We start from the raw sequence: 20,911 nt of genomic DNA on the forward strand, positions 1-20,911 counted from the left end.
AAAAAAAAAAAAAAAAAAAAAAAGGAAAAGGAACCATAGTATTATCTATCTATCTAAAAAATGCCAGGGCTAGAGAGATGGCTCAGCGGGTAAGAGCACTGACTGCTCTTCCAAAGGTCCTGAGTGCAAATCCCAGCAACCACATGGTGGCTCACAACCACCTGTAATGAGATCTGACACCCTCTTCTGGTGTGTCTGAAGTCAGCTACAGTGTACTTAAGTATAATAATAAATAAATCTTTTTTTAAATGCCTAGAATATGTGTAAGTCAGTGTATACATATACATATGTAGTTTAAATGAATTTTTCCCATCTGGACTGACTACTCCTTCAAGAGCTGAAGACTAGCTAACAAAAACCGCATCACCAGGCATGAGCTCTTTTGAGGTGTTGGGCAGGAACCTACCAAAAAAACAAAGCAAAACAAAACAACCACCACAAGACTATCAAATCGTACAAAACAGATCAGATTGTACAAAAGTCAGACGTACAAAGCATTATGGGATAGAATGCTGGTCTTGGCTTCTTCCCAGAAGTGGAAGGGAAGTCCCTACTGCTGAAAGACACCAAGCCCTTCAGACCCAGAACCCAGAGGGCAGAGCTGGATCTGGCCTGAATTCCTCCTTCCTGATGACTAGCTTTCAATGGCACCATGCAAGCTTCCAAAGGAAGAAAGCAAGCAGCTGTCCTAGGATGCCTATGAACCACAACAATGACCAGCAAGGCACAATGACCCTGACAGTGCATGCATACCTTGGCACTAACCAAAAGCTGTCTAATTGGACATAGGGCCCACTCAACAAGAGGGAAATCATGCCTGGAACTGGAAACCTACCCAACTCTCCAGGACTGGTGAAGTCATGGATCTTGGAGAAGACCCTACAACCACCATTTCACTGAGCCAGCATAATCCCTAAAGGCACTGTAAATAATTATTCTTATACCGCAGATAAACATAGTCTTTACCCCTCATCAAGGAAACTTCTCTGCAAGTGCTGAAAACCACAGCCAATTAAAATCCAGAGTTGTGCAGCCCAGTCCCAATGGATACATCTTCAAAACACTCCCATCTAAAGCTCAGGGAACATTGTTAGAAGAGGGGACAAAAGATCGTAAGAGCTAGGGTGAAAAATTTTGCTGTAAAGAGAGAGAGAGAGAGAGAGAGAGAGAGAGAGAGAGAGAGAAAGACAAAACCAACCAACCAAATCAAACCAACAAAACCAGAGACTATGAATTTGAGAGTGGGGTTCATGGGAAGGAAAGGGATTTATATTATAATCACAAAAACTGGATCATTTTGTATGAGACCAGGTCTCATTACTTATGTAGCCCTGACTAGCCTGGAACTCACTCTGTAGGTCAGACTGGCCTAGTACTCACGTAAGTCTGCTGACCTCTACTTCTTGAGCATTGGGAGTAAAGGTGTATACCACCACTCCAGACTAGAAATGTGTCTTGGAGTTGATAAAATGGAATAATTCAAGGCTTCGCTCTCTTAGGCCCTCCTCCCCACAACAATCCAAACCCAGGATGTAGCCGTGTGATCTGAAGACCTGAGTTCTGCTAGGTGGGAGCCCCACCATGGAGGTCACACTTCCCTTAAGACCCTGAACCGCAGGAACCCTGCCTCAAACAGGGCAGGTACATGGGCAATCTTACAAGCGATTTCCCCGAGCGTGCTGATGATCATGGTCCTGTAGTCAGAGGGCGCAAACATGTGGCAGTAGCAGGGACTCAGACCCTCCTCTGAGTCCCCTGTGGTCTCCACCACCTCTGGTTCTGACTCTGACTTCGAACCGCAGACCAGATCCCGCTCGAGCAACTCAGCGCTGGCCAGGATAACCCCATAATAGGCAAAAGAAATCCCCAGCCTGGAAGTGTGAAAAGGACATCATTAGCAAAAGCTTTCGCTAGGCCTGGGGGACAAACACAACCATGGTAGCAGGCATAAGAAGGGAAGTGATCTACATGGAAGGCACATAGGAACAGAAAGCAGACTAGACAGTGTCCACAGAACCTGAAGAGGCCTTTGGAGAAACATGCATATGCATTTCTGTTGAACGTAAACTTTGAACTACAATTACCGACTCCTACCGTGTATGCATTTTTAACACTAATAGACACCCCTAGACAGGATTCCAAATCATCTGTTCCCATTTGAACAGCAGGCAGGCGTGTGTGAAATGTTCTAGTTACTTCACAAACTTGCAAACCCTTAGTACAGGCAGTCTCTTTAAAGATCTATTTTTATTTTGTGTGTGTTTTGCTTGTATGTGCACCATGTGCATGCTGTGCTCTTAGAGGTGAGGAGAGGGCGTTAGATCTCCTAGAGCTGGAGTTAAATGGTTGTGAGTCACCATGTGGGTGCTAGGAACTGAACTGGGGTCCTCTGCAAGAGCAGCCAGTGTACTTAACTGGTGAGCCATCTCTCCAGCCTAGTGGTCTTTTTCAATATAGCTGTTCTTATCCATTATCAAGTTTATGAAAACTTGTAGGGTTATAATTCACATTTTCTTGGTGACTTGAAGGTTAAGTATGTCTTGACATTGCTTCAGATGCACAGTTTGGGTGATATGCCTAGTCAAGCCTTTTGTCTATTTCGAAACTCAGCTGTTGGGTCTGGAGAGATGGCTCAGTGGCTAAGATGGTTTGCTGCCCTTCCTATGGAGACAGACTTGAGTTCCCAGCACCCATGTTGGATGGCTCACTTCCACATGTTTCCAGGATATCTGACACCTTCTTCTGGCATCTTCTGCCAACCATATACACGTGAAGTACAGAGAAATACGCACATACACATAAATTTAAAAAGAGAAAAATCTTAAACTTGATTGCCTATCTTAACTTGAAGGACAATTACATATATATGTATATATATACATGTATATATAAACACACATATACATATATATACTTTGTATTTTATATGCTTATTATATACTGCATTATACACACATATATATCCAAAAATATGATATATATTTCAAATTTCTTCTCTTAGTTGGTAGCTTGCCATTTAAGCTTCTCATGATATTATGTGGCACAGAGACACTACATTTTTGTTTGTTTGAGACAAGGTTTTGTGTACCCTAGGTTGGCTTCAAACTGCTTGCAGAAGATGACCTTGAACCTTGGTCCCCCTGTCTCATTTTCCAAGTGCTGACATTACAGGAATGTGCCACCAAGCCCAACTCCAGAGATGCTAATATAGTAAAAGCCATCAGTCTCTCCAGTGTATTAAGCATCTTTTGAGTCCTACTTGGAATCTTTTGCTCACTCAAGGTTAAAGCTGCACAATAGAGAGGCCTTCCAAATGCTGTCCCATCATCATTGGTGAGCTCAAAGGGTCAGTCTCTGTTGTAGGGTAAACAGAGAGCCCAGACTACAGAAGGCCAGGAGGTGAGCTCGGCCGGTCATGGGAAGAGCTGGGAACATTGTAGAATATTTAGGTTTCCTTTCTCTTTTTACAGTTTTATCATAGGGGGTAGGGAAGGGAGGGTGGGTGGTATTAGAAAGGCAAGGCATCGTGGGAGAAACGATTTGATCTTCCGTGTGTATTTCCCCTGTGCCCCTGAAAGTGGATTTACAGTAGTCCCATTATCCATAGAGGATTCATTCTAAGACCTTCAGCAAACACTACAGATCATCATGATGCCTTACATATAAGTTCCTATACAGACTAACAAAACAATCTGCAACATGCTGTAATAAAAATCCTATGTACATGTGGTCTCTCTGTTGAAGAAGCCAAAACAAGTATGATCTTTGGACTCTGGTTAACTATGGAAACAGAAATCATGAGAGACAAAGTTAAAAAAAAAAAAGGTGTATTTGTGGGACTACTTGAGGAGGTATCCTCCAAATACCTGTTTGGGTTTTTGTTTGCTTCATTGGTTGGTTGGTTGGTTGGTTGGTTGGTTGGTTGGTTGGTTGGTTGGTTGGTTGACTGGCTGACTGGTGGGTTGGTTGGTTTGGGTTGGTTTGGGTTAATTTGGGTTGGTTTGGTTTTGGTTTTGGTTTTTCAGACAGAGTTCCTCTGTGTAGCCCTGACTGTCCAGGAACTCACTGTATAGCCCAGGCTGACCCTGAACTCGCAGATCCTCCTGCCTCTGCCTCCTGAGTGCTGTGATTAGAGACATGGATCACCATGCTTAGCATACCTGTTTAGTTATCTTTTTCCTTGCAGTAATTATGTTCTTACCATATGATCCAGATCTGTAATGTGGTCCGAAGGTATTTAGAATCTAGTAGATCTGCAAATCTTCCTCTTTTCTCCTAGGAAAATGCACAGGAGGGTCAGACCACAAACACACACACACACACACGAGAGAGAGAGAGAGAGAGAGAGACAGAGAGAGACAGAGAGAGACAGAGAGAGAGAGACAGAGAGAGAGCTAAGGACGTATGTGTTTCCCTGATGGTATTGATCATACAGATGGAGAGTTACACAGGTGAGATCATCCCCGTGTAGCTCAGTTATGAAGCCATTTCCCCACCAGATCCAAAAGACTGATGTATTAAAAACCAGGCCTAGGGTCTGGAGGTCAACTTCTTGGTTTAGAGCACTGTGCAGCACCCACAGGCAACTCAGAACCACCCCTTACTCCAGCTCCACGGTCTCTGACACCGTCTTTTGGCCTCTGGGGAGCACTGCCTGCATGTGGAGTATAGACATGCATGCAGACAAAACACTTAAACACAAGACATAATAATTTTTTTTTTTAAACCTGGCCCTGTCTGGTGGGTCCAGTCACTGAGAATTAACTTGATAATGTGTGCTCTGCTTAGCTGACAGATTAATCTACAGAAGTATTCAGAACTAGAGGGCATTTGGAAACTGATGAAAACTTTCAGGGGTAGGGCCTACTTGTCCCTAGCCCTTTTGATCACTATTGCTTCTCAGCTGCCATGAGGTGGACACGCCCTTCTGCCAGGATGCTGTGCCACCACAGGCCGAGAAACAATGAAGCCTGCTGGGTACTGGCTGTGACCTCTGAGTCAAATGCAACCTTCCTCTTCTTAAGGAGGTCAATGTCTCAGTTACTGTTCTGCTGATGTAACAAACATCATGACTAGGCGACTTACAGAAGGAAGCTTTTAACTGTTCTTATGGTTTCAGAGGTCAGAACTCTGTGACTACATCCATGCAAAAGCAAGGACTCATTCCAGCATGCCCTCCACCCCACGTTCATCTCCTCTGAGCCTTCAGGATGAAACTGCTAAAACTGTGCTGCCCACAGCACCAAGAGCAAGCTCTCAGTTCAGCATTCCTCATGCCGGCCCCTGTATACGCCTCCCTCCATCTTAGCTCCATCTCCCACCTTCAGGACTCCCTTTCCTCCACTGAGACCTCCTCTCCTGGCTGTGCCATTTGCTGTCTCTTCCTGCCCTGTGGCTGTGGCTCAGGCAGCAGTGGCTCAGCTACCTCTGCTCCCACATGCACTATGGGCACAGGTATCAACTCTGCAACCAACTCTTCCACATGTGACCGGCTTGCTTGAATTTAAAGAAACCTTCCTTCACTTCTGGTCTAAAGAATAGATTCTTGGACCAAACTACTAAGGCCTTATCTCCCAAGCTGCCTATAAGGGAAGCAGTATTTTAATTTCTTTAAAAAGCAGGAGAGGAGGTGACTGGAAAGACGGCTCAGACACAAGTGATTTCTGCTTTTCCAGAGGGCTGGAGTTTGGTTCCCAGCACCATGTTGGATGGCTCACAACTGCCTTAATTCCAGCTAAAGGAGATCCAATACCATCTTCTGTCCTCTACTAGCATCAGCACAATTCACATGTTCACACACACACACACACCATTAAAACACAAAAGAAGGGCTATCAAGTGGCTCAGCAGGTAAAAGTGCTTGCTGCCAAGCATGACGACCTGATGTCAATTTCCAAAACATACAAAGTAGAAGAGAACTGATAACCACAAGTTGTTCTCTGGCCTTCCCCATCCGTGCTGTGGCCTGTGCATCTACACCCATACCCACAAACATACACACAAATAAGTATACATTATAAAAAACACTTCAAGTGATAAAACATGAACAGAATCTGTGACCATATCCTAGTATGCAGCAAGATGGCAGAAAAGTTTTTGAAGAAAACATTAGGCTTTATGGAAATACCTTCTCAAAGTGAGGCAAAGCCAATGTAAGAAAATAAAATAAAAATTTTAAAAAATCTTTCATATTATTACCATGAAGGCAAATGATATGATTAGCTCTACAAAATAAGAGACATCATTTGTGTCTTATAAATACTAAAAATTAAGTCAGGTAATTAATCAGAATTCTAGGGCAGCATGGCAGAAGAGGGGTAAATGGAGTCCCACCTCTACTCTGCTCGTCCTAAGCTATCCTTCTGTCTCTAGGAGCCAGACTAGAGAGCATGGGTTTCCTTCCATCTGGATGGCCAGTGGAGGATGACCCAGATGTGAACTCACCAGGATGGGCTCCACCAGCCGTCCTTCTGGCATGACTGAGCGGTTCATCTTGGCAATGCTCTCCAGGGTGTTCAGTGCAGCCTGCGTGTTCCCAGTGGAGACATTGAAGCGAGCAGATTCAGGGATAAACTGGGCACAGATTACAAAAAGCATCAGAGCTACCGGTTCCATAGACTGTAAAAGGTGCTGTTGTTAACTACTCCATGCCTGCTCAGTCCCGGCAGTCCCCACCCCCATGGGAGGGTTGGCAAGCTTATAGGCACATAGCATACCGAGTATTTTCTGATGAATTTGTGCTGACTCAGAATTTTGCCTCTAGGGAGAGAGATCTAAAGAACAAGAAACACTGGACCAAAACCAAAGGACTAACTTTAGATATTTGAATATAATATAGATTTCTATTTAATTTTTTTACAGATGCATCATTATATAATGGCAAGTTATTAGATTCTTGGCTTGAGAGCAGCTCATATACAACAAATCCCAGGCTGTACTTGAACCTAGGGCCTTAAGAACACCCAATGATGGGATATAGTTGGCTGAGAGAGCCATGAAGTCTTAGTCTGCAACCACAGAGACCAGGGTCTTCCCACAGGAAGCAACAGGCCTGATAGCCACTGGCCCCAAAGCACCTGAGGAGTCTAGATGTGAATCTTGATGGTGGTGGGTACATACTGGGGATTAACCCAAGGCCTTCTTCAGGTGAGATAAGCATTATACCCCTGAGTCACACCCCCAAGCCCTCAGGGTCAGGGATGGGCAAGGGGTGATTCTGAGTAACAGATCTCAGGAGAATGATCCTCTGAGCCTGTGGAGCGGAGAGAGGGGAGAATGGTCCTGAGACCAGCCATGGGGAAAGATGTGTGGAGAGTGGAGGTTATGATTTTGCTTAGCGTGGAAGAGGAAAGGCTTGGGAGGTTTATCAAGTCTAAAAACAGAGGGGAGTGTCCCCGTGGAACCTGAATTAGATCAAGGTCTGAAGGAAATGGCCGCTCAGGGGCCTTCTCTTCCTGAGTTCTCTCTTTCTGCCCCTTTCTCTCTTCCCCTCCTTTTTCCTTCTTTTTCTTTCTTACATATCCCAGGATGGCTTCAAATCACTATGTAGTTGAGGATGACCTTGAACTTCTGAGTTACCTGCCTCATCTCCCGAGTACTAAGATTATAGCAAGCATGTGTTACCATGCCCAGTTTACGCTGTGCTAATGAACAAACCCAGGGCAACTTCAAGTATGCTAGATAAGCACTCAGTCAACTGAGATACTCATATCCCCATAACTGACGTTACTACAGCCCCAAGGGATCAGACACGCTCTCATGCACCTACCCACTACAAGCACATACAATCACATACATAATTAAAAACAAAAGTAAGTCTGTTTTTAAAAGAGGCTAACATAAAAAAAAAACAAAGCAAAACAAAACAAAAAAAAACCACTTGTGGAGAAAAGAGGTCCGTGGCCAGCAGAAAGGTAACATAGAGGCAGTTTCAAAAGCATCACCTTGAAAGCCATGATGAGGATGATTCCAGGGATGGAGGCAATGCGGATGAGCCAACGCCACCCAATGGTGGGGATGACCACAGAGGCCATGCTGATGATGAGCAGGGAGCCAGCAAGCCAGAAAACCTGGGGAAAAGTACAGGAAACATGACTGCCTTCTGTCCTGCCTTTCTGACATCTCCTCTTCTATGGAGCCTTGGAGCGGATCTTTTTGCATAGTTTGTGAGGGAGGTGGGAGTTCTGAGGGGTGACAATCGGGCCTTATTTCCGGGATGGCTCTTCTGATCTGAGGAGTTGATAAGTCACTCTGCTCCATGGTTCAGTTTGTGTTTCTATAAATTGTTGGTTCTTCTTTAGCTACAGAAACCCGTCAGCAATGTCACTAAGGTTTAAAACAAACAAACAAACAAACAAACAAACAAACCTAATACTCTGGAGGTTTTTAACACTGATTTGTTTTCTGGCACAGGTGACAGGAAGCACAGGGAGAGTGGGGAAAGCTCTCTGCTCCCATCTCTAGGCTGTCATTTTCTTTCTCAGGATGTGACATGGTTTATCTATTCTGTTTGCTTCCTACGCTCCTTTAGACATAGCCAATAAGGAAATACTTTGTTCATTTTTCCAAAAACCATCCATAGAATATGTAGTGCTTTATACTTTTTTATGTTTACAAATTCAATATCAAGTACTGTGGGCCCTGCTGTCAAGAATTAATAGAACCATTCCCATTAGCCTAAGCACTCTTATCCATTCAAAATGAAAAATAATGTTCATTCCATCTCACAGAGATAGAAGGAAGGTAGCATTTTTGAAGACCCTTGAGGGAGCCAATTGATGGGTGGCTTTTAAAAATATTTATTTTTATATGTATATGTGTTTTACCTGCATATATGTTTGTGTACCGTATCTGGTGATCGAGGAGGCCAGTAGGTGTCAGATTCCCCAGAACTGGAGTCACAGACAGTTATAAGCCTTCAAGTGGGTGCTGGGAATTCTATGCGCTAAGACTTATCAGTGCTCTTAACCACTGAGCCATTTCTTCAGCCCCAAGGGAGGGTTATTCTATAAATGATAATTTCACCAAAAATAGATTATTTCAGAAAGTGTTAGGACCATAAAGAAAACAGAATAATGTGTGGAGAATGACTTGGGTGACAAGGGACAACTTTTCTGAAATAGATATAGCTGCTGTATAAGAGTGAGTGACAGTTGATGTGACATTGGGATGGATCTCAGTAGTAAAAGGGCAAAAGATTTTTTTAATGCATTTGGCACACGTGTTTGAAGGTAAAAGTGACAAGGTTTGTTGATGAACACTTGGACGATGGGTCCAAGAATTGGGGATGAGCCAGAAGAGTCCAGAAATTAAGTAGGGTGAGAGGAAGAGTAGAGTCCACTGTGGCTCCTACATTTAAGTTCAGACGGCAGAAGGTGAGCGGCTTGCTTTGGCCTGGAATAGAAACATGAATATCACAGGTCTCAGGGGAAAGTGAAGAGGCAAGTTCCAAGAAGGTTGCATGTGGCATTTTGAAGAAAATGTCCCCATAGGTCCATAGGGAGTGGTACTATTTATTAGGAGGTGTGGCTTTGTTAAAGTAGATATGGCTTTGTTAGAGGAGGTATGTTCCTAGAAGATGGGTTTTGAGGTCTCAGAAGTTCAAGCAAGTCTTCCTGCTACCTGCTGATTTAGATGTAGATTTCTCAGCTCCTTCTCCAGCACCATGTCTGCCTGCAGGCTGCCATGCTTCCCACCATGACAATAATGGGCTGAACCTCTGAAGCTATAAGCTGGGCCCCAATGAAATGTCTTTTCTTTATAAGAGGTGCCGTGGTCATGGTGTCTTTAAACAGCAATAAAACCCTCACTAAGACAGAAGTGGGTACCAGGGACAAGGGTTTTGTTGTGATAGGTTGGACCACGCTTTGTTTGGAGGAATATGGACTTTGGGACTTTGGATTAGGAAAGCTATGGGACATTTTCAGTGGAGCTCAATGGGCCATCCTCGTAGGAACATGGAAGACAGTGGTGCTGAGGGTGACAGACTCTTGGGGCCTGGCTCAAGAGGTTTCAGAAGAGAAGAATGGCACTGTGTGGCCTCGAGACTATTCTTGTGATGTTTCAGTGAAGAATGTGGCTGCTTTCTGCCCTTGTCTGAAAAATCTGTCTGCAGCTAAGTTAAAGAGTTGCTGGATTGATTGTGTTGGCAAAGGCAATCTCAAAACGACCTAGTATCAATTCTGTAGTGTGGTTATCAATAATGAAAAGAAACAAGCTGAGCAAGGAAAAATACAAAATGAACGGTTTGAGGAGAAAATGGGTACCAGGAAGTGAAATAGTGCTAAATCCTATGCTCAAGGAGATAAACAGATTAAAGAAAAGCCTGATAGATATTAAATGAAATAAAGGGAGTGGAGACTTCAGGGCAAGACTCCGCCCAGCTAAGCTTCTAACGTGTGAAAAGGAATTAAAGAACAGCTTAGGTCCTGGTATGGTGCTGCACATCTTTATTCCTAGCATTCAGAAGGCAGAGGCTGGCAGATCTCTAAGTCTGAGGCCAGCCTGGTCCACAGAGTTCCAGGACAGCCAAGTTTAGGCAACAAAGGAAACCATCAAAAGCATAAAGCAGATGAAGCCCTAATTAAATGCTTTTCCACATAAGGGTTACTATGATCACGGTGTTTCTTCACAGCAATAAAATCCTGACATTGCCTTTCAGGTCTCATTAAGTTATTCTAGTGACTCTCAGGTAAATGGCTACCAGCTCTCAATTCAGGGAGGTGTTCTTGGTTATTAATAAGTATTTTTGGAGACAGTAAGAAGAAAACATAGGTAGAGCTGTCCATCTCTCTCTGCAGGATTCATATCCATGAATTCTACACCCATGGCTTTGGGCAACTGTGCATGGAGGATATTCAAAAACAAAACAAGCCTGTGCTGGACAAGTGTATACCTATAAAACATTGACAAAGCAACCCATATGTAAATGAATAAAAGTATATATAGTATGGGGGGCATATGAAAGATGACACCATTTTCTATAAGAAGCTTGAGCCTCCACAGATTTTTATATCCTCCAGGATCTAAGAACAATCTACCATGGATACAAAGGGATATCTATATACAGGCTGCCACTGGAGTTGACCCAAAGAGACACAGATAAGATGAGGGCATTGAGGAAGCCTGCCACAGTACTGGAAAGACGGATCCCTTAGTATTGAAGTATAAAGTGCAGACCCTATGAGTTAAGATGCATTCCTGGTCATGAAACACTGAAGACAAAACCTGGTGAGAAATTGGACTCACCATTGGGTATTTCTGGTTGTTGTTGTTGTTGTTGCCTAAATTCTGTGTCAAAAAATGGAGAACAACTTCCTGTGTTATTTATTGCCAAAAACATTAAACCTGAGGGCATCAAAAACAGTTTGGGGGAGCAAGATCAATAAAGCTTCTGATGACCTCTAGTCTACCGCCAGCCAGGGTCTATGGGGACCCTGGAGGAACAGCAGCTGCCAAGACACAGTCATGGCGCCTTCCTCCAAGTGAGAGCAATGTGGATCTGCACACACCAGCATCCTCGGAAGAAAGATGGGACATGCGAAAAGGGTAGGAGCTGACTCCTCTGAAGCCTCAATGAGGTGAAAAAGGCCATCTTAGAAGTACTGAAGCATCGCTGCTGGCCGTACGATTCCCCAGAACATCTTCAGACTGGCCCTCAGCATTAGACGTGCTTCATGCCCATTAGTTGGTCCCAAGGTCAATCAAGTGTTTGAGTGCTTGATTGGAAGGAAGGCAACCCACAGTCCTGTTCTTCCAGCAGCAGGAGGCTGTGCAGAATTCCCACTCCGCCTTACCTGAGACAAAGGCAGCATGTAGCCTCGGTATTTTGTGGGCAAAAACTCAGTCTTTATGATTAACCTGCACAGGGAATGGAGAAACACAGTCATTCTGGTTTTGGAAAGCCAAACAACTTTCCTTTAAACAATCAAAAGTTTTCACCTCAATAAAGACATTATAAGCATAAGGGGTGGGGGAGGGGCTTTGAAGATGGCTTAGCAGTTAAGAGCACTTGTGACTCCTGCATGGGACCTGAGATTGGGTCCCAGAACTACAATGGTACTCATAATCATCCTTAATTCCAGTTCCTAGGTATCTGACACCCTTTTCTAACCTCTGAGGACACCAGGCACTCACAGGATACATACATATAGACAGACAGACAGACAGACAGATGAACGTGTGTACATACATACATTCTTGCATGCATGCTGCAAAGCACTCACACACATAAATCTAAAAAGTATTTTAATTAAAGAGGAGCTCATTGTATATAAAGCTATAATTGTTGCGGTGACTTTCCACTTCCAGTGAGAAGTGAACTTGCAACTGCTCCTTGATTGTCACTTTGCCTCCACAGTCATTTTAAACTGGGACATTAGCCTTTGCTTCAGCCATGAGAAGCTTTGGAAAACGACTTTGTCAAATTGAATCACCTTTTTAATTTTTTTTATGTAAAACATACCTAAGAAATCAAAATATACCCAAGGAAAGGCAAAGAATGATCACTGATAACTGTCACAGCGCAGTCCTGATGAAGTACAGAGTGATTTGTAAACAAAAGGAACAGAATGAGAGTCCAGCAGTTTTTACATTGTTTTCTGTTAGCATTATTAGCCAGAGCTAGGTCTTCCTTCCTTCCTTCCTTCCTTCCTTCCTTCCTTCCTTCCTTCCTTCCTTCCTTCCTTCCTTCCTCCCTCCCTCCCTCCCTCCTTCCCTTCTTCCCTCCCTCTCTCCTTCCCTCCCTCCCTCCCTCCCTCTCTCCTTCCCTTCCTTCCTTCCTTCCTTCCTTTGAAAGTATTGATTGAGCTACTTCTCACAGGAGGTTTCTAAGCTCTTTCAGCATCTACCCCTATCCGGCTCTCAGCTCAGATACTTAACTAGAGCCCCAGGGAAAACCACTTCTGTTTTCGACACATTAAGGCAATGTCAGGTGCTTTGACATCTCCTGTAGTTATTGAAGGAGAAGATGCCTCAAGGCATCCCAAAGGGAATAGCCTGAGGGGCTCTGTAGATTTCTAGAGGGCCCCATAACTGGAACATTAGCACAGCAACTCCCACCTAAATGCTGAGACCCTGTACATTTCCATTTACCTAGCAGCAGGGGACAGGTTGGCAGGGAACAGGCAGCCACATTCATTTAAGCCTATTTCAGGATTTTTCCCTCTGCTTTGCAAATTCTTTCTGGTATAAGTTTTGTTTTTTCAATCCAAATATTTTTATTTTATTTTTACACGTGTGTGTGTGTGTTCATGTACATGTGAGTGTGAGTGTATGTGGTTTGCAGGTTCCCAAGGAGACCAGAGACATCAAATTTCCCCTGCAGCTATTTGAATTTGGCCCTCTTAACCCCTGAGCCATTTCTCTAGTCAGGTGTAGTTTTAAACTATAAGGCAATGGCACTCTGTAATGGATGGCCACTCCTGAGTGTTACAAGTGCTTGTGTTTGCCCCAGAGTCAGCTATCTCTTATCTCCTTTGAGGTGAGAGGGATTGACAGGGGCAACAGGAAGGGATAGGAAGAGTACTGCAAAACAGTGTACAGGAAAAAGCTTAAATCCCACACGCCTTGACCTTCCTTCCAACCAAGACCTTGAACATGAGCTACAGGACTAACATGTGCCTCACACACACTTAGTATAGTTGTACACGTGTGTATGTGTGTGTGTGTGCATGTACATGTGCATGTTCTGTCTGCCTGTATATGAATCTGTGCTCCCCTACTCTATGTGTGAATGTGTACATGTGTGTATGTCTCTCTCTATGTGTGTGTCTGTGACTGTGTGCATATCTCTTTCTCCCTCCCTCCCTCCCTCCCTCCCTCCCTCCCTCCCTCCCTCCCTCCCTCCCTCCCTCTCTCTCTCTCTCTTTCTGTGTGTGTGTGTGAGTGTGCATGTGCATGTTCTGTCTGTCTGTATATGAATCTGTGCCCCCACACTCTTTCTCTCTCTATGAATATGTACATATGTGTCTGTGACTGTGTGCATCTCTGTGTGTGTGTGTGTGTGTGTGTGTGTGTGTATGTGTTTTCACAAATTTGCAAGTGTACTTGTGCACATGTAGGGCATCAACATTTCTCTCCTGAAGTCTCTGGAGCTATAAGACTCTGACAAGCCTTAGCTTACCAGAAACCCCCTGAGTGAATTACATGGAGCCTGATCGATGCAAAGAACATGAGGATTTTTATTTCAGTGCACTGAGGCCGTCCCTGACCCTCAGGAAAGGAGGCGACCCCACACAGCTTGTTCAGTGAGCTTTTACACAATTTTCAGGGCAGCAGCCATTAGACACAATGTGATTGGTAGAACAGTGTAACGTTTTAAACTGATTGGTCTTTAGACTTCCCTTGTCTGAAGGTGGGCAAAAGTCTCCCCTGCGGAATGTGCACCCACCCGCAGGTAGTTTCTCACCCTGTGATCTGAGGAATGTTAATTAGCCTTTCCCTTCCTGAGAGTCTACCTTCCTAAAATTCCTGGCCTCCCGGTGTTTCTCTCTCCCTGTTTATTCGGATCTTACAGAGCAAGTCTTACCCTTGTGCATGGCCAGATACTCCACAGCCTACCATCGTCCGCAGAAAGACAAACCAGACGTAGGAGGGGGAGAAAGAGGTCAGTAAGGAGAAGTAGGCTCCCCACAGGAAAGAGAGCAGCAAAATCTGAAGCAAGGAAAGAACACTTGTTACTGGACCTGCCTGGGGAATGAAGGCGGCTCTGACACCTCCCAAGGTGGGCGCTTCCTCTGTGGGACATCGGAGCCACAGCACCTGCTGGTCTCTCACAGTCTCCACTGACACCCTCCAGGCCATTCCCTGTATGAAAGCCCCTTTACTGTGTCTAGCATGTCCACCCTCAGAGGTAAACACAAAACAGAGCTCTGTCCACCCTCCCCACACGGCTGTTAGGAGCAAAAGGAGACCCTGTGTTGGAAAGAGTATATGAAGCAAACTTGAAGCAATGCTTTTTCTTATTCACAAGAACAACAGAGGTTTGGAATATGAACTAAATAAAGTTCCCAGCTATGGGATCCACAGATTTGACAGAACTGGCTGGCTGCTGAGAACTGTAGCTTCAGAAAGCTGGACTACTGCAGATCCAAAGCCAAATTGTCTTAGGATATCCTTAGCTCTCTCAATAGACACTTTTCACCCACCTCTGTATCAGATCCAACGTCCTAGTGATTATAAAGAAAAACCTTTAGATTACATGAACTTAACTAGCTTTCACAGTCCCCAAACTAAAAAATGTCATCAGATAACATCAGGGCCCTATAGCAGAGATTTCCCCTTGCTTTGCTTAAGCCACCAATCTACTAACCCCAAAAGGTGTATTTGCTATTAAATAGCAAGACCAAGTTGGAACACTGTCTTAGTTAGGGTTACTATTGCTGTGATGAAATTCCATGACCAAAGAAAATTGGGGAAGTGTTTGTTTGTCTTACTTTTTCACATCAGTGTTCACCATCTAAGGAAGTCAGAACAGGAATCCAAACAGGGCAGAAACCTGGAGGCAGGAGCTGATGCAGATGCTGTAGAGGGGTGCTGCTAACTAGCTTGCTCCTCGTGGCTGGCTCAGTCTGCCCTCTTATAGAATCCAGGACCACCAACCTGTTGATGGCACTACCCACACCAGGCCAGGCCCTCTCTCATCCACCACTAGTTAAGAAAATGCCCTATAGGTTTACCTTCAGCTGGATCTTATGGAGGCATTTTCTCAACTGAGGCTCCCTCCTCTCTGATGTCTCTAACTTGTGTCAAGTTGACATAAAAGTAGCCAGCACAAATGTGGTATTTGGGGTAACCTGAATCTGAGTTCCTGCTGGTCATAGTCACATGTGTTTGGCTCCTGAATAAGCTCTCTTAGGGAATGTCCCAAGGGTGTGTGTGTGTGATCCTACATGGCCTGACTTACCTTCCAGCGGCCATATCTGTCAGCCAGGAGACCAAAGAGGATGCTGGATACCATGTAGCCAAAAAACACCATCTAGAATCAGGGTGGAAAAAAAATAACAGTGTTCTAAGCAGGATACACCAGTAAGCTGTGAGTTTGCTACATTAAGCAAACAGCCATCCCAAGTAAAATTAGGCTGCAGAGGGTTTTCCCCAAGCATCCCAGGGCTCAGGGAGTACAGCCAGCCTCCTGACGTCAGTATCTATACTTCTTTTACAAACATACAGTACCGACACGACACAGGTGGAAATGGGTCCACAGGGAACTGCTTTCTTCTCCCAGACACTGGCTTAAGCTGTGCCAGACCAAAGCTGTGCCTTTCCATCGTCATTTAAGATCTGGTCATGCCTGTTATGCCTTATTCCAACACAAGCTGCTGCCATCAAAGCAGCCTTTCTTTGTATGGTCACAAACAAACACAAGTTTCGAATGAACACCTGAACCAGTCATCCACTCGAAAACTCAAAGGCTGGGGCTCAGGTGACAGGATGCTTGCTTAGCACACATAAAGCCCTGGGTTCTATCCTCATCTCCACATAAAATCAGGCATGAGAATTCATGTGTAATCCCCAGCACTTTGGAGCTGGAAGCAAGGTCGGAAATTTAAGGTTATCCTTGGGTACATAGTGTATGGCAGGCCAGCCTGGGCTACATGGATGCAGAGAGTCAAAGACTTGGTCTGGTCTAGCTGCCTTGAGAGGCACTCGTCATAGTTTTTTCAGGTTAAAATCCTGACTGCTGGGGCACTGTGTGCCTTTCAGTTCCTGAGAAACAGAGGTCCTCCCTCGGGCAGTGGAGCCTTTGGGTCATCTGTGTATCTCTGCATTCCCTAGAAGCCAGCACAGCACACAGAAGCCTGGCTGGGCAATTACTCTTAACTAGTCATTAGTCTCATGAACCCTGTATAACTTGTAAACAGCATTGTATCCTGGCAACTGCAACTGTATTCTATCTCTGATAAGGGTATACAAAGTCTGATTGCTCGCAATAAACTCGTCTCAGCCTCAGTCTTGCCGAGAACCTTCCAAGCCAGGCCTGGTTTTCATTCCTACAAACTGTATCAGGAGACTTGGTTCAGTAGTAAGTGCTGGCGGGTGCTTACACACATAGAGACCCTGTCTCGATAAACAAACAGATGCATAAAATCTCCAAACTGTAAACCCTGAGGTGGAGCTAGCTGCCTTGTTTTCCTGTCTTGTTTCACACTTCACTCAGCCCTGGCTCTATGTGTGTGCCTGTGCACTTAGCAGCTACTTCTCTGCATTCCCGACAACTGCTTTTCCCCGTAGGAAGTCTCCTGGCTGGTGCCTCCAGGAAAAGAGGCACAATGCCAGCTTCCAGAACTTCTCATGGAAAATGCCCTCTCTCCACCTCCCTGCCCCCTCCCCATCTTACCCTCTCCCCCAACTCCATCTCTCTCTGCCTTTCTTGTTTCTCTTCCACCCTGCCCCTCATAAGAAAGACTCACAAGGAACTGTTTGAAAGTCATCCTGCTAGCACATTTGCCCCACACCTCACTTCTGTGCTGCAGACCAAACCCAGGGCCTCAAGTTCCCATAAATTCTCTTTATAAATTATTTTTCAATTATCAAATAATTAGTATGTAGTGGATTTTATTATAGCATTTTTATACATGTTTTTAAAATGTGTGTGTGAGTGTGTGTGTGTGTGTGAGAGAGAGAGAGAGAGAGAGAGAGAGAGAGAGAGAGCATGTGAGTGTGCATGTGTGAGTATGTGAGTGTATATGAGAGAGTGTGTGTTAGCATCAGGGCCTCCAAAGCCTGTGGCATCGCATGGGCGGGTCTCACAGACCTGTTGCCAGGGCAACAGCCACCATATTCCCAGAATCCATTGGGCTCACCTCCTACCTTTACCTGCTGCCACTATGTCAGAACCCATATATATGGGGAACATTTCTCTCTCTCTCTCTCTCTCTCTCTCTCCCTCCCTCCCTCCTCTCTTCTGCTACTGCCCCCTCCCTCCCTCTCAATTAAACCTCTTACATGTGGAAGTGTTTGGGCCTAGTGTGGTATGTTCTGACACAGCTGGCCGTTCTAACACATCATTTGGTGCCAAAACTCGGGGAATTGGCGGTTTCGTCAGCAGTCACTGCACTGCCCTGCAGCAGGGCCGGGCAGAGGTCACAACCATGTGGATCGATCACAGCACCAGCAACCGCGGCTGCCATGAGTACACGAGTTCACGGCCTCCTCAGCTGGTGGCCACAAGACGGAAGCTGCCGCTGCTGAAGCCACCACCACCAAGTTGCAGCGAGGAACTGGAGCCGCAAGCCATGTACCATGGGACATGCAAACTTCTAGCATGTGAGCCCTGCCCCACCTGGTCTATCAAGTGGGGCTAGCCTCTGCTCAGGCCCACACCTACCCATTCAATTTCATGTTTTCTATTTACCAGTCCACTATAATTCTCACACAGACACCAGCATATTAATTGGTAGGATCAGTCAAGGGGGGGACCTCCAGCTTTCCAGATATAGCCTAGCTAGCCTTCTCTGGGAACTATGGGGTTTACAGTCACGCCTCCCAGTTGACATATGTTTTAGGACTTCTGCCATTGGTTGCCCCTCCCTCGAAAGCAACTCTCACTCTGCAATTATTCCAGGCTCTTGCAGCTGAAAAATCCTTGGATCCAGGGTGGGTTGCTTTCCACAGCAGGCCCAGGGTCTGCTGGGTAGCCACTAGGGGGTTCTTGTGATGACTTGAACCACTAGCTTTGGCTGATACTTCTTGGTTTTTGGACTCTTCTCAGGATGCTGGTACGAATAGTCCAACTACCCACCAATGGGTGTCAGAATGTCTTTGATCGTACCTCCAGGCACCCCACTGGGATGTCTCCTGAAAAATCTCAAATCTTTGAAGCTAACGCCTGACTTGAAGGCATCAAAATTAATATATCTCTGCAATAAGATCTGAATTAAATATCAACTAGATGGGAGTTCAAAATGGCCACTTAATGGCACCCTAGATCCAACTATTTTAAGGGATCTTAATACATACTGCCAGCGAACTGGTAAATGGAAGGAGGTTCCCTATGTCCAAGCATTTATCTATCTCTGTTCCAATCCCTCTTTGTGCTCTTGTTCCCCAACCCAAATTCTCTTAGCCATAAAATCTTTTTTTTAATATATATATTTTATTTATTTATTTATTTATTTATTATATGTAGGTATGCTGTTGCTGTCTTCAGCCGCACCAGAAGAGGGCATCAGATCTCATTACGGGTGGTTGTGAGCCACCATGTGGTTGCTGGGATTTGAACTCATGACCTTCTGAAGAGCAGTCGGTGCTCTTCCCCGCTGAGCCATCTCACCAGCCCAGCCATGAAATCTATACAACCTCTGCTACATGACGCTACAATGCTAGATCCTGCTAATGAACCACCTCCTTTTCGCTGCAGACCTGTCTCCACACCGCTGAAAACCCAAACTGCTGCCTCAGTTTCTCCTCCTCACCAGGATGTCCCAGAGCCTGCTATCTCTACCTCTTCAGACCCCTCCCCTTCTTCTTCTGTGCCAGCTGTGGGACACTCCAAATGCCCCACATTGGCAGCTACCTTCACTCCTCTTGTCACCAACTCTAAGGCTACAGCCAAACCTCCAAGTCCTTCCTCCCCAGAGACACCTGACCCAACGACCGTCCTACCTCTAAGGGAAGTTGCTGGAGTATATAGTCTTATCAGAGTACATGTTCCATTCTCACTTACTGAACTTTCCCAAATAGAAAATAGGCTGGGTCCTATACTTCTAACTCTTCCAAGTTTATTAAAGAGTTCCAGTATATCACTTAACCTTACAGTTTGACTTTCCATAATGTCCATAAGATTCTTACTAACAATTTACTTCCTGAGGAATGCAGACGAGTCTGGGAAGAGGCAAGAGTGCATGCAGGTGGAATTCACCAAACAGACAGCACATACCCAATTGGCTCTGAGAGAGTGCCAGACCAGGATCCCCGGTGGAATTATAATTCTGTAGATGGTATTTTAACCAGGGACAGGTTCATTACATGCCTTCTGGCTGGTCTTAGAAAAGCCACCTTAAAGCCAGTAAATTTTGAAAAACTCCAAGAGGTTGTCCAGGACAAGCAGGAGAATCCATCTCAATTTTTAGAATGCCTTGTGAAGGCTTTATTACAGCATACCAATCTGGACCCTGAAAACCCAGAAGCTAAGCAACTTCTGATGACCTACTTCTTTCCCCAGAGCTACCCCGACATAAGAGCTAAACTTAAAAAACTGGAGAGGGGACCCCTAACTCCACAGGCAGAAGTCTTAGCACTGGCCTTCAAAGTGTACCATGGGAGAGATGATAAAGTCCACAAACAAAATACCATATGCTGACAAAGGCTGTCGGGCCAGCCACAGTCACTACCCTGGACTCATGGTCTTCTAAGACTCAAAGACCATCAGGTACCTGCTACAAATGTGGTAAAAAAGGTCACTGGGCAAAAGCCTGCCCTAACTTCCACAAGCCAAGAAGGCCATGCCCTAGGTGCCATCAAGAGGGACATTGGGCTGTTGATTGCCCTCATGTTATGCAGAACAGGGGGACATCACTCCCAGATAACCCTCCAACTGATCTCCTAGGCTTGGCTATGGCCAACTGAGGAGGCCCGAGCTCCCCTGACCCAACCACTGCCATCACTAGCAGGGAGCCCCAGGTAGATATCTGGTATGTGGGCAGCCCATCTCCTTCTTCTTGGACACTGGAGTCACTTACTCAGTCCTGACGGAGTTTTGGGGACCCACTTCTCCTCATTTTCTTATTGTCTGGGTAGGAGGACAACCTTACTTCCCTCTCCAGACCCCACCACTTAGTTGCACTTTTAGGGGTGTACCTCTCACCTATTCCTTTTTGGTAGTGCCAACATGTCCTGTCCCCTTATTGGGAAGGGATCGTCTAGCTAGGCTGGGAGCCTCTATTTCCTTTGCTCCCCACATTCGCCTAAA

General features: G+C 45.2%; 1 protein-coding gene across 8 annotated transcripts in view; it reads right to left on the reverse strand.

Annotated features, from left to right (window-relative positions):
• Svopl (SVOP like) overlaps window positions 1-20,911 on the reverse strand; it is an 81,207-nt gene that overhangs the window by 43,860 nt on the left and 16,436 nt on the right. For 6 of the 8 annotated variants that reach the window (XM_031381556.1, XM_031381558.1, XM_031381557.1 and 3 more), the window contains 7 exons: window positions 15,905-15,976; window positions 14,528-14,652; window positions 11,796-11,859; window positions 7,944-8,069; window positions 6,445-6,573; window positions 4,202-4,275; window positions 1,660-1,871 (listed from right to left, as the gene is read on the reverse strand). In XM_031381556.1, the coding sequence (XP_031237416.1) occupies window positions 1,660-1,871; window positions 4,202-4,275; window positions 6,445-6,573; window positions 7,944-8,069; window positions 11,796-11,859; window positions 14,528-14,652; window positions 15,905-15,976 (802 nt within the window). The remainder of the gene's footprint in view (window positions 1-1,659; window positions 1,872-4,201; window positions 4,276-6,444; window positions 6,574-7,943; window positions 8,070-11,795; window positions 11,860-14,527; window positions 14,653-15,904; window positions 15,977-20,911) is intronic. The other 2 variants (XM_031381560.1, XM_031381562.1) reach the window with 2 other exon arrangements.

This window comes from Mastomys coucha, unplaced genomic scaffold, assembly GCF_008632895.1.
Source record: "Mastomys coucha isolate ucsf_1 unplaced genomic scaffold, UCSF_Mcou_1 pScaffold20, whole genome shotgun sequence".
NCBI classification, from domain to species: Eukaryota; Metazoa; Chordata; class Mammalia; order Rodentia; family Muridae; genus Mastomys; species Mastomys coucha.